General features: G+C 45.5%; 1 protein-coding gene across 2 annotated transcripts in view; it reads left to right on the top strand.

Annotated features, from left to right (window-relative positions):
• The first annotated feature begins 2192 nt into the window (after nt 1-2192).
• The window catches only part of KHDRBS3 (KH RNA binding domain containing, signal transduction associated 3), a 183124-nt gene continuing 171836 nt past the window's right edge, over nt 2193-13480 (top strand). The window contains exon 1 of one of the 2 annotated variants that reach the window (XM_058564981.1): nt 2193-2551. In XM_058564981.1, coding sequence (XP_058420964.1) covers nt 2464-2551 — 88 coding nt within the window. In that variant the 5' untranslated portion in view covers nt 2193-2463. The remainder of the gene's footprint in view (nt 2552-13480) is intronic. The other variant, XM_058564980.1, reaches the window with a different exon arrangement.

Consider the following 13480-nt stretch of genomic DNA (forward strand, 5'->3'; position numbering starts at 1 on the left):
CATCTGGTCACCAGTCCTCTCTCCTGGGGCTCATCCCCCTTACATGTCCCAGACACTTTCCTTCCCCTTTTCTCCCTTTAAAAGTGGCTGTCATGGACTCACACCTGTGATGAGGGAATATAAGCCAGAGGGATGTGCATTCCATTTTAATGTTAAAGGAGAAAATATTTCCCCCAAATCCTTCTGACTGCCCTCCAGGATGGCCGGCATAACCCGGGTTTTGGAGATGTGGACGCCGAAGCTCAGACAGGTTAATGAGGGGAGGTAGCACAGCGAGACAGGGAGGGCTGGACTGCAGACACCCACGTTGCTGTGCTAGCAGCCCCACTCTGGGCCCTGGGTCCGAAACAGAGCTGTGTTGTCCCAGGTCCTTCACTGTCTGCTGGGGCAATGCCCTGTGTCCTGCAGTGCGGATCCCACGGGAGGTACAGCTGAGGGGAAGGAGAGGTTCAGAGGACCTGAGAGCAGCCATGCAGGGGGAAAAACCCCAACAAAGAACAGCTAAGCATTTATGATGTGCTGAGACTGTTGGGGGGATTTCATTATGAGTTGACATGTTTAATCTTCAGCACTCTCGTACGAAATAGGTTCCATTATCATGTCCACTTTACAACTGAGGAAACTGAAGCACAGAGAGGTGAAGTAACTTGCCCAAGACACACAGCTAGTAAGCAGCAGAGCCAAGATTCCAAATCCAGGCTGTCTGGTCCCAGAGGCTACATATTTAACTGTCTCATTTGCCTGCCTCTTGCAAGTTTAGACCAAGGAGGGACATGAAGAAGATTCTTACTGGGGACTCTGAAATGGCACCTTAGCTGGGAGGCAGGTCAGTCTAGGGGTGGAGCAGGGGATGGTGTGCTTGAGAATGAGGGCAGATGGGTACTAGGGGCTGGGCCTGGAGCAGCCTGGAGGTCCTTGACTTCCACTCCTAGCATCTCTGTTTGTCAAGCTGCTTCTATTTGCATCATGAGCAGAGGGGGTTTCCTGGGGGGCTATGAGGAAGATTCAGCCCCAGGCCGCTGGCCAGAGGAGTGGCATGCCACTGGCTTATTCCTTCAACAAACATTTCTGGTGCCCCCACGCCTGCCCCTGCTGAGGACCCTCCCCATCAAAACAAAACTCTAGCCCTGCCTGTGGGATGCTCACGGTCTGAAGAGAACAGAATTACAGCTGTGACTGAGGGCTGACCAGCGCTGGGGGGACACAGAGCAGTGACTGCCCTTGCTGGGCAAGTCCTGGAAGGCTATCCAGGGAAGGTGACATTGAGGCCAGGACTCGTGGTGGGGATTTGGGGGGAAGGCAGGACAGACTCAGACGGGATTCTTTGGCCTGCTGGGGGACATTTACTTCACATGCTCGGGAAATCCGGAAACAGCCTGGGGGAGAGTTTATTGGGTGGGGGGGCAGAGAGGGACAGAGGACATCAGCACCCGGGCCTCTCCCAGCGAGGGGACAGGCTGGGCGCGGCTCCCTCATCCACATCCAGGCACTGCCGGTTTATGGGCGAAGAGAATGACAACCCGGCCGGGCAACAAGGCGGGATGACAAAGACGCCCTGAAGGGCACGCGCTTTTATGTAACCGACCTCGGCACGGAGGGTCCCGAGGTTGGCGCTCAGAGCGCCGCGGGCGCCGAGGAAGGACGGCGCGCCCACGTCACCCCCTTGCAAACAGGAGGGGACAACAAAGCGAAATAAGTTAGGGAAGTCGTGGGAGCCTTACAAAGCAGGGCAGCTCGCCCCGGTGCCTTTCCCCAGAGCCCGCAGGGGCGAGCCGGGGCTCCCCTCCCCGTCCTCTCTCCGGGCCCGGCCGCTGAGCCGGGGTCCGAGTTCCCAGCCCTCCTCCCGGGAGCGCTCGCTGGGTGACCTTGGGCGAGCCGCTTGACCTCTCTGGGCTCCAGCGTCCCAGTCTCCGCGCTTGGCAATGCCGTAACCGCGCAGCGGGGCTGCCCCCGCGCTCCGGGGCTGGAGGAGAGCGCGGGGCCTGCGGGAGGGACCCGGGACGCCGCCCCCGCCGCCCGCCGCGGTGCCCGGAGCGGCTCCTGGAGGCGGCGGCGGGGCGCGGGGCGCAGCGCGCAGGCGCGGCGGGGGCCGGGCGGGGCGGGGCGGGCGCGCGGCTCAGAGCGCGGGGCGGCGCGCGGCGTGCGGGTGGCGCTGAGGGGGCGCCGGCGCCGGCTGGGCTCGCCCGGGACCGCCTCAGGCTCGCCGAGCGCCCGCCCGCCCGCGCCCGCTGCCCTCGGCCCGCGGCGGGAGCGCGGGCGCCGCGTCCCGGAGGCAGCGGCCACCCCCGGGGACCGGGCTGCGCCGCCCGTGCCGCCGCCGCCCGGCCGCCCGCCCGGCTTGGCTCCGCCGCGGCGTGTGGCCCGGCTGCCGCGCCGCTGGGGCGCGGGCGAGGTCGGGGGTCGCGCGGCCGCCGCCGCCCGCCCGCCTCGGGTGCGCGTGCCGCGCTCGGGCGGCCGGCGAGCATGGAGGAGAAGTACCTGCCGGAGCTGATGGCGGAGAAGGACTCCCTGGACCCCTCCTTCACGCACGCCCTGCGGCTGGTGAGCCAAGGTGAGCGCGCGCCGGCCGCTCGCTGTCGCCGCGGCCGTGGGGGCCGGCCCGGGAGCAGCGCCGGGCGCCGGCAGGCGGGACTGCGGGGGGGCTGGAGGGAGACCTCGGGGAGACTCGAGGGGACCCAGGTGGCACTCTGGGGGCGTGTGGGTGCGGACCTGGGGAAATAGGGGACGCCTGGGCAGAGCCCGAGATGTGCCTTTGGGAGACTTGGGAAGGAAGGAGAAGCCGGGGGCGTTTCGATGAGACTTGGAGGAAATCTTTGGGGACACGAGGATACCCGGGGGAAACTTCTGGGTGGGGGACAGCGAACATCTGGGGGCTTTGTTGGGTCGGGGATTGAATTACCTTATTGGAGGGGAGAGTGGAGGGACTCGGAACTACTGTGTTTGGTTTGTCTAAGGAACTGGAGGAACATGGAAGGATTTGAGAGGATCACATGCAGAAGAGGTGAAGGGAACAGGTGCTTGCATAGTTAGTGAACTTTGAGGACCTTGGAGGAGGTTTGGGGTCAGACCCCAAGCATCATAGAGAAGGACCCAGCGGTCCTAATGGCCGAGCCCAGTTCCCTCTCCTATCCCTCTTTTTTTGCCATGTCCAGGCTCCAGGCACCCTGGAGGGACAGTCTGCCCTCCCTGGGGGTGGGCAGCCATGCAGGCTGGCCCTGGGAGGGGTCAGTAGGGGAGAAGAAGCCCACACAAGAGCCCCCTTCTTGGCTTGCCTGTCCTCTCTCTGGGAAGCTCTGGGCGGGTCACCATCATTGGGGGCTGGCTCCGGGTTCAGAACACTGGCCAAGGAGTCTTTGCTGCTTGTGCCATTTTAGCATTACTCCAGCCAGCTCAGGGTGTGAACAGTCCTGGGAAGTAAAGGACGGAGGGATACAGGGGCGTATGGAGGCGTGCCTACCCAGGACAGTATTCCCTGGCTTGTTCCTCCTCGGGCTTCCTGAGTAATCTTCTGGGATGGAAGGTAAATTAAGCCTTCCTTGCTGGGAGCAGCCCTCTATTCCTCCTGTATCTGGAATACATGTTTCAGATAAAGATGGGTTTGGGGGCCACCAGTCTGCTTTTTCTCTGGGCGATGGCAGAAATATTATCTGGTCGGATCTGTTATCTCGTGGGTGAATCACTCTGTGCAGTGGTAGTCTGTGGTTCCCGAGTTAAATCGGGTCTGCTGATCTGAATGCTGGCCTTGGCTCTTTTATTGTTGGAAGTGAAAGATGAGGCAGACATATTCTATTTGTATATAGATATCTATATTTTAAAACAATGGCTTCTGCTATTTGCCTGTTGCAACCAGTTCTTCAGAGTAGGGTGTGTGTGTTGTCGGTTGATGGTGGTGGTAGAGAGCCTCACTTTCTCCAAGAATTTAAGCATGACATTTGAATTGTTGAGCAGAAATCAGTTTACAGAGCTTTCCCATTTTATTTTAATTGCAGGCTTATTTTTATTTCTTTAATAAAATGGGCTTGTGAAAAAGTAATGGGCATGCATTCTTAAATAAGAGAAAAAGAATTGTAAGTTTTATTCCTGTGCTCTTCTGAACGGTTCTACAGTTAGGTTGGTACTCCTTGCTTTCTATGATTTACATATATCTTTTGTTGCCTGCTGGGCTGTCATCTCTGTAAGAAATTTCTTTGTACGTTGTGTGAGATCAGTGGCATTAGAAATACTCTGGATTGTGAAATCAAGTGCGTTTTTCTTAATGAAGAAGCTGAATCAAAGTTATGTTGTACTCAATTAAGGAAACAGTTTAACTAAAAGTGTAATGAGTTATTTTAAAAGTCAATTATTTTTCTGTGCCATGTTACCATAGTATTGTGTTGCTAATACATTCAAAATTCTTTTGGTTTCTGTGTTTTTACTAGTGTTAATGGCTTCCAGTTTCTTGAAACAGATGTTGGACAATGTTGCCATTTAGTGTTTTTTTAGATGTTAAACTTGATTACCTTACTTTTCCATCACAAATGTAATTCTTGTAAGAAGTACATTTCTCACATTGAACCGTTATGTGAAGCAAGAAAGAGGTGCCCCTCAGATGCTCTTGTTACTGTTAATATAGATTACTTCAGACTAAAATGTTTTTCCCTTAAATCATAGGCTGATATCCAGAATGCAAAGCCCTATCATTTAAAATATTAATTATGCTCTGTTATGTAACTCCAAAATTATAAGTGCATTTCTAAAACAGTGTCTTAAATCTGAATTTGAATGGTTATTAGGAAGCTTTGATTTTAAATCTATCTTGTTATTGGCTATAGGAAAGCATTTTTATTCTTATTTAGCTATATTTTTGACTGTTTGCCTCTAAAGGGAACTGTTTTTTTTCAGAGGTTATTCTGAATCTCCATACTGGAATTGGTATTCCGGCTCTAACTTGTACGGTGATGAGGGGTCAGCAATGCAAATCTTTATTTTATTGTGGAGTGGCATGTAATAGGTATATTTTATGGTTAACGTCTCCCAATGCTAACAATACCTCATGTTTGCATAGTGTTTTAAAGTTTCCAAGGCTCTTTAAGGCACATGCCGTCTAGTTCCATTCTCAGCCTGTGAGGCAGACATTGATGTCTTCATTTTTCAGGGGCGAGAGCTGAGGACCCCAGCTATGTAAGCTTGTAGGCAACTGAGATAGATTTAATATGAACTCAGGTCTTCTGTCTCTTAAGGCTGTTGTTCTTGCTACTTATGCGTCCCGGAAAAGATGGAACAAAACACTTTGCACATGGTAATTTAAAACCCTGCAGAAATCAATATAATTAATATGCTTGTTTTTCGTTGACTTATCTTGATTTTCTAAAAAAGTTTCTTTCTATCCTTGTCTGGTGGTCTTCTTTGAAGACACAACTTCGTGGTGGGTTTATCCTACAGGATTTTAATGCTCAGGCCAAGAGGCACTTTTGAATTAAAGCCCTCCTGTGACTAATATATTACTTTAGTAATCAACACATGATAATGAAATAGTTTATAAATGAGATGTTGTCATTTTTTTAAAAAAATCAGTATTTGTCAGCATTGATCAACTTCCTAGCTGAATTACTTTTTTTTTCTAATAATCTTTAAGTAAGAACTTGAGCTGGGATGACATCAAAATATATGCTTCTATGCTAATGTAGGTCGGTTTTTATACATTTCCAGGCTTGTGTTTTGTGATGGGCATCAGTCGCTGACTTTTATTTTTATTTTCTCATGATAACTGGTTCTCCTTCCTCCCACCCCCCCAATATTGAATACTTTTGTTTCTTTACCAAGAGTAATAGGTAATGTTTACTTGCTGTTAAAGCGGAATGAAAGAATCTAGCCTTTGGTATTCTCCCTCCCCCACCCCCCATACACGCAAGTGTCTATAGAGTGAATTGACACTGCAATTTCTTGCCAAGGAGGTTAATTGGAGATGAAAGTAGTATTTCATGTTTTATATTATATTTGCTAGTAGGGGATGTGCTGACTCTTACTAAAAAATATCTTCAGAAATGTCTTACGCATTATAATTTAATCCAGCTCTCTGGTATTGCTTTGGATGGTTTTCAATCCAAGCCAAGTAACCATTAAATAAGATTACATAACCCTGTATTTTTAATTATCTGATATAATATATGGATTGGTGGCTGGTTCACTGCCAAGTTCTATTTAGTAGTTGGTTACAAGGGAAGTGGAGCAGAAGACTCAAGATTAAGGTGGTCTATTTGTGTCCAGATTGATAAAGTTTTTTGGTGGCTTTTCAAAATAATTATTTTTCATATCACATCAATTTTTCTACTATTACGGCTCTTAGCATTACTCAGGGTCTATGTGAGAGGTACACATGTATAAAGGGAGGATTATTACTTTGCCCCATGTGCATCTCTTTGTTCCACAAAACCAGAAGGCTTCAAGTTTCATTTTTGGGGACCCCTTTTGGAAAATATTTTTGATTTGCTTGAATGTTGTCAGGCGTGTAAAGTAAGAAGAAAGAGAATGAGAATTGCAGAATCATATTGAGGTGTGGTGCCTTCCTGCGATAGTGTGCAATTCTCTGCTTCGTCCAGAGGAAGATGTGGTTATTTAGTTTTTAATTGTTTTTCCTAGGGTTATCAGTTTTTGTTTTTTGTGAGAAAGTGGATGCCATGCCTCACATTTTGAGATAAGCCTTTCTGAATGTCCTGTAGTATGTATGGTCCACAATGGTCCAGTGATTTGAGTGTGGGCATCTGGACATGAGTAGCGTGGTTACCGGACCCTCCTGTGCCAGGTGTTGTGCTGGTCCTGGATAGGGAGGGGAGAACACGGTCTGTGCTTTGAGAAACTCCTGCGCTCATTTGCGTTAGTTTGAGAGTGAGTTGTAAGTTTAGAGATGCCCTCTTGTTTCCTAAGGAATGTCTTATTAGTCCTTCCACTATCCTTTCGAAATATTTGGTGACTAGGTGGTTTAGATTTAACTAAGGCAGCCTGCGAACATTTCCGAGGCACTGCTGCGTACCTGGTCACGTCTATAACCTCAATACTGGGATCAGCCAGGAATGTAAAGGTTATTAGCCCAACTGGTCAGTTGTGGAAACGGAGACTCCAGCAACTGAAATGACTTACCCAAGGTGACAACGTACTTGTAAAATGTCCGAGTGAAGGTTGGAGCTTTGTTCTTCTCCAGGTCCGTTGTTCTTTCCCCTCCGGCCCTCACTGTCAGAGGTACAGCGGCTTCTGTTACTGGTCACACGGTGATGGTCCCTTAGTTAATGACAGGAGGAGGGTGGGACCTGGTCTCTTCTGTGTGGTTTGTCCTTTTCTCGCTAGCCTGTGCTGGGATTGAAAGATGAGTTATACACCATCCATCTTTATACTTCATCCTTCATGTTTCTCTCTAAGGTATCTCCTCTGACCACTTCCCTCCCCCAGATGGGGTGGATCGCCCATTGTCTAGTCTCCCAGAGCAGCTGGTTCTTCACTCTGGATGTGCTCCTCATCTCACTGTATTATTTGGATCTTGTCTTCCCAGGGAGAGTGTGAGCTTCAGCACCTCACGTGATTCTTGGTACATAACCCTTGCAAACTCCAGTCTTCCTTTCAGTGTTGTGTTTTAATTACCATCAAGGTAGAGGAATTAGAAATTATAGTAGGAGTTCAGCAGTCAATAAAGAGCTTTGATCTTTACCGCTTCGGAGCACCTGAATTGGGGGTGGGGATGGAATCTCTAACAGCTCTGCAAACTAAGTGAAAGAAGGTTCTAGTGAAATGCAGTGTTCAACATGCAGAAGCACACCCCATGCTCCTTAAATGTGGTAGAGCAGTTGGGGTCCTCCTCTGGGAGGTAATGAGAAGATGTTATCAGATCTTCCTTGAATCAGATGTTTACTTACTTTTATTCTTTCTTGAGGAAATTATTAAGCCAGGGCACTGTAATACAATTAGCTCTCCTTCCCTAAACTTCTAGTGAGATTTCTTAGGACTGATTAAAACCAGAAATTGGAGGCCCTTGTCACATGCCAAATAAGCCTTCCTACCTGGAGGAGTTAATCTTCGATCTCAGATGCCAGACTGACACCCACAGCCAGAGTGGCGACTGAGATTGCAGATCGAACGCCAACAGCAACTGTGATATCACAAGACCCTGTGGCTTGTCATCATTCCCACTGAGTGAAGATAGAATGGTTTATATTGTTTTACCAAAAAAAGAGAAGTCGAGTGTTCCTTAGCATTGGGGATAATGATTATAATAAAAGCTGCCAAATTGAGGGCTGCTTCTGTGCCAGGTGCGTCCTGTGCATTATTTCTAATCTCCACAGGATCTTGCAAGGTCGGTGGTTTTGTCCCCTGCCTGCCTCCTTTGTTTTCTCAAGTGAGCCGTCTTGGGCTCACAAACCAAGTACGCTGCCCGGTCAGGGTGCACGGCATGTAAGTAGTCAGGCTGAGACGTTAAATCAAGTCTGCAGCGTTATGATAGGATACTATCAGAAAAGAGATACAAGGACAGAACTTGACAGTGTTGTCTCTTTTTAAATAAAAGTTTCGTTATGGTGGAAGCCAGTTAGGAATTTCCATTGGTGATGATAGATTTTTAAAAGAGGTTCCTGACAATGTGTTTTACCAAAAGGCGAGCTCACTTTTTTCCTCTCCTCTCCAGCAAGACTTTTCAGTCTTCAGTAGATGTTGAAGGGTAAGGATTTTTAATTATGTGTATTTCAGTGGTCAAGGAGAAAATAGGAAGACTTTCTGTATAGAAAGTTCATAAGTCAAATTCTTGATAAAGGTCTGTCTCTCTTGAAGGAAGTTCATAGAGGCACAGAGCTCTTGGTATTTTAATACTCTATTTATCACAGAAGCATTTGAGTAGGATATCAGGAATTTATAGTCAGTTTATGGTATGTTTAGAAATTCTCCATCTTCTGAAAATAGGCTTAGAAAAGAAAAAAAAGAGTGCCACGAACACACAAGAACATATTCCCGTAGACAGCACTGTTGGCTCTCTAAGGGGAGTGGGGTATGTTTGAATATACTTGCCTTGCTAATAATAGTAGTTACTGCTTATCAAGAGCTTTTCTGGGTTAGATGCTTTATATACATTGTTTTGTTTAATTCTTCTAACAGTCTTAAAAGAGTAAATCATTTTGCCTTATTTTACGTATGAGAAAACTGAGGGCAGGAATGTCAAATAATTTGCCTAAGGTCAGACAGCTAGTAAGTGGTAAACCAGGATTCAAATCCTTATCTGCCCGCCACCAGGACAGCACACAGTTTAGCTGGGAGCACCAGGTGTGGAAGCTTTCTCTGTGGCTGGATTTTCATGTTTGACTTCCATGGGAAATTATTATGCAGCTCTTAAAATTAATTGCCTGGTATTGGACGGGTGATCTGTGAGCTGGGCAGACAGTCGCCTAACAAAATGGGGTAGGAACTCTGCGACCGGTGGTGGCGTGGGAAGTCTGGTGGATGGCCTTTACGTGGGAAACAGTGTCACTTAACAAGGAGGAGCTGTACAGAAAGAGCTCTGATGATGGGAGGCAATAGCTTTCTAGTCTATACCCTGTACAGGTTACTTAATTTCCCAGAGCCTCAGTTTCCCCATCTGTAAAGTTGGGGACCTTATACCTCCTTTGTAGGGTTGTTGTTTGAGATATAAGTACAGGTCTAACGTGTAATAGGTGCTTAGTAAACGTTACCTGCTCTTTTTACAGAATGGTCTGAGACAGATCTGTGTGTATTGGCATCACTTTCCAGGCATCAAGTGTATAACAATTTAATACATAAATCATCTAGTTTCATTTCTTAAGGTAATTTTATGTTATTAAAATGATTTTAGTTTTCCAATCCTGGAAATATTGAAGGAGAAATTCGTTCTTTAGGAAGCTTCTTTTATTGATATCATGTACAAAATTAGCAGCAGCTCTGATTGGTTTTTATTATGCTATTCAAGATGCAGCACCTGAACCTTAAATTAACAAATGAAGCTTCCATAAACAGTTTTATGACTGTATATCTTAAAACATGTCTGGACACAGCAGCCTCTCTCCACAAGCACAAGCTATCTTACTCTGAATTGTAAATTTCCATAATTTTTTACATTTCCATAATTTTTCACCAATCAGCCCCTGCTGCTGTTTTAAGGACTTTAAAAGGTGTTCCTGGCGTATATTGATGTTCTTCCTTGGTATGATAAAGAGCATGAGTATGTAAAGAGCATGAGTATGTAAGAGCACCTTTTTGATCTCTCTTTTTGATATAAATCTTACACTTGGGGTCACTGTTGGTTCAAGCTCCTGTGGAGAAATTATAATGGAGAGGAGACTCACGGGCAGTTTTCATTCTCAGTTTTCCTTATTCGTCTACTGCAATATTTACGCCATTTGCGCTCTGCTCTTCTTCCACTAGATGGCGCTGCGCATAGCGCCGTTGCTCTCTTCCGTTTGCACTGGTAACTACTGAACCCATGTAGTCTGGATCAGTCAACAAGCTTGCGTTGCTTTTTATTTTCACATATTGATGTTAATCTTTCATATTTCTGATAGTTTAAGAGGTGTACTTTCTAACCAGTATTTGCAGAAAATCATGCTTTGTTTTTGTTTTGTAGCCACCGTTTCTTGAGTGGCTAAAGTGACACCGTTGCTAGGTTTCACACGTTACTCCCTTTCATCCTGTGACCACCTTGTGAAGTTGTTTTGTTGTTCTCGTTCCACAGATAAAGAAATGGAGGTTAGAGGGATATATAGCTTGTTCAAGGTCATGCAGCCAACTTACATGGTAGGGCCTACTATGCCCTAAAGAAAAAATATTCCCAAAGCTTTGAATTGAAAACTTTTAAAAGAAAGTGTTAGGGTGGTCTGACTAATGGCTCCTGGCTGTTGTAATGTGTTTATTTGGTTGGAGAAAATTATAGTCGTGGCAGTTATTTGCATTGGAATGTTTAAGTCAAATGCTTTGATTTGTGTAAGGACGCAAACAATAGGAACAAAAGCTTTGTCGCTGGTGTGGAAATTCCTGCTTCCTCCTGCCGTCAGTTGTCCATTGACCTGAGTGGGCTGAGGGGCTTGATCAGTTCCAGGTACAAACCTGGAAGAGATTTTGGACAAAGTAATGATTCAATTTTTAGTAATTTTTAGCAGAGCTGAATACTGGATCAAGAGTCCATAGCCTCAGAAATTTATACCGAGGTTTCTTTTTATTCATTTATTCAACTAATATTTGTTTAGTATCTGCACTGTGAAATTGAACTGTGTGCTCTGGGCCAGTTACTTTACTTCTCTGAGCCTCTGTTCCCTTATCTGCACATGGCAGTAATGCCTGCCTCGTAGATTGTCATTAGGGTGAAATGACAATGATTTTACTATAAATTTTTAATATATAGGATATATTTGTTATATCTAACGTGAGATTGTTACATTTTATGTTTCTCTTCCTCATATGTCATCTCTTATCTCTGAATTTCCTACTTCAGCTCTTGATTATGTACAGTGTAGTGGATTATCTGTCAGTCTTTTTTTAGGGCTGGTTTTCTCCTACCGCCTGTGCCTCCTCTGTCTCTTGCTTTCAGTTGGGGTGTGCTCAGTAAATATAAACAGAAGCAAAAGACTTAGAGAAATCCCTCTCCATCTTTTGTTTGCCTACCACGTGCACACCGCAGTTCACTAAAAATGATACTGAAAGAAGATTCAGACTATTTGGTGAAAAAGGGTGGTTAGGAACACAGTTTTAAGTCAGACAAACTTGAGTTCATATCTCAGGCTGGCACTTCTTTGTGTTGTGACCTCAGATATATGAATCCTTCTCAGCCTCAGTTTCCATGACCACAGAATGGTGATAAAATAATAAAGCCCCTCTGGAGTCTTTGTGGGGTTTAGATGAGAAGTGTGTGAAGAGTGTTTAGTGTCATGCCGGGCATGTAGAAAGTACAGAGTAATAGTTGCTGCTGCCTTCATCTTGATCTTTGTCATCATCTTCATCTTCATTTTTTATAAAGGAATTCATAATCCAGTGGGGAGATAAATGTGTAGAGGAACAATTTTAAGAGTGTGTTAAGCGCTATGGTAGAAGACTGCATGGAAGTTTTAGGGGCTCAGAGAATGACCCCTAGATTATCTCAGCACCAGGATGGGCCTTCTTGAAGAGTCTTGTTTAAAGAGGAATTCGCCGGATGCAGAAATCATTACAGGCAGGGGGAAGGACTAGGCAGGGATGTATAACTTTTATGATTCTCCCAGATTATTAATTCCAGTCTCCCATATGTTTCCATAACATCTTCATGTTCCTGCTTGTCATGGTGTATTGTGGTTATCTATGTCTCTTTTCCTTTCTTCTCTCTCGTTTTTAAGACCATTATTTCTTCTTCCTGGCATTAAAATTTTTATTTGGAAACCATTTTAAACTTATAGAAAAATTAAAAGAATAGTGCTAGAACCTCTGTATATCCATTTGTCTGAATTCACCAATTGTTAACATTTACCCACATTTGCTTTGCCATTCTCTCTGTGTGTATATGTATTTTCATAACTCATTTGAGAGTGAGGTGCATATCTTGTCTCCCCTTACCCCTAAACACTTAAATACCTTGGTGTGTATTTCCTAAGAATAGGGGCCTTCTCTTATATAACTGCAATTATAGATAACAGTGATCAAAATTAGGAAGTTAATCACTGTTTTGGTACTATTATCTAATCTACAGTCCATATGCTAATCTTGCCGGTTGTTCCAGTTTTGTCTTTATAGGATCCAGTTCAGGATGGCACATTGCATTTAGTTGTCAAACCTCCTTAGTCTCTTACTTTAAACGAGCTCCTCTCTTCTTTTGCCTTTCATGACATGCATGGCATGCAGAGACCAGTTTTTTGTAGAATGCCTCTCAATTTGAGTTGTCTAATGTTTCCTTAAAATTAAATTCATGTTATGCACTCCTGGCAGGAATCCACTGAGGTGACGGTGTGTCCTCCTTGGTACATCATGTCAGAGGGCACACAGTGTCAGTGTCACTTGACCCTGTTATTGGTGATGTTACCTTTGATCACTTGGTGTGAAAGTGGCACCGGTTATCTCCACTGTAAAGTTACTATTTTCCTTTTGTAATTAATTAGTACCCTTGTGGGGAGATACTTTGAGACTGTGTAAATATTCTGCTCCTCATTAAACTCTCCCACACAAACTTTAGCATCCGTTAATGTTTTATACCTGAATTATTACTATGATGGTTGTAAAATGGTAATTTTCTAACTCAGTCATTCCATCTACATTTATTGGTTGACATTCGACTGAAAGAGAAATCTTTACTTCTTTCCTTCCTTCCTACTTCCTCCCTCCCTCCATCATCTATCTGTATTAATTCATGGATTCTTCTTTAATTCAGTTGGTTATACTCCCGTACTATCAATGTGTAAATTGACAGTTAAATTGTCCCATATTTGGTCAGCGGGAGCTTTTTACCCTGGCTCCTGGGTCCTGTTGACAGGATCATTCCATACTTTTTTGAATA

The sequence above is a fragment of the Diceros bicornis genome, chromosome 21 (assembly GCF_020826845.1).
Source record: "Diceros bicornis minor isolate mBicDic1 chromosome 21, mDicBic1.mat.cur, whole genome shotgun sequence".
In the NCBI taxonomy this organism is placed as follows: Eukaryota; Metazoa; Chordata; class Mammalia; order Perissodactyla; family Rhinocerotidae; genus Diceros; species Diceros bicornis.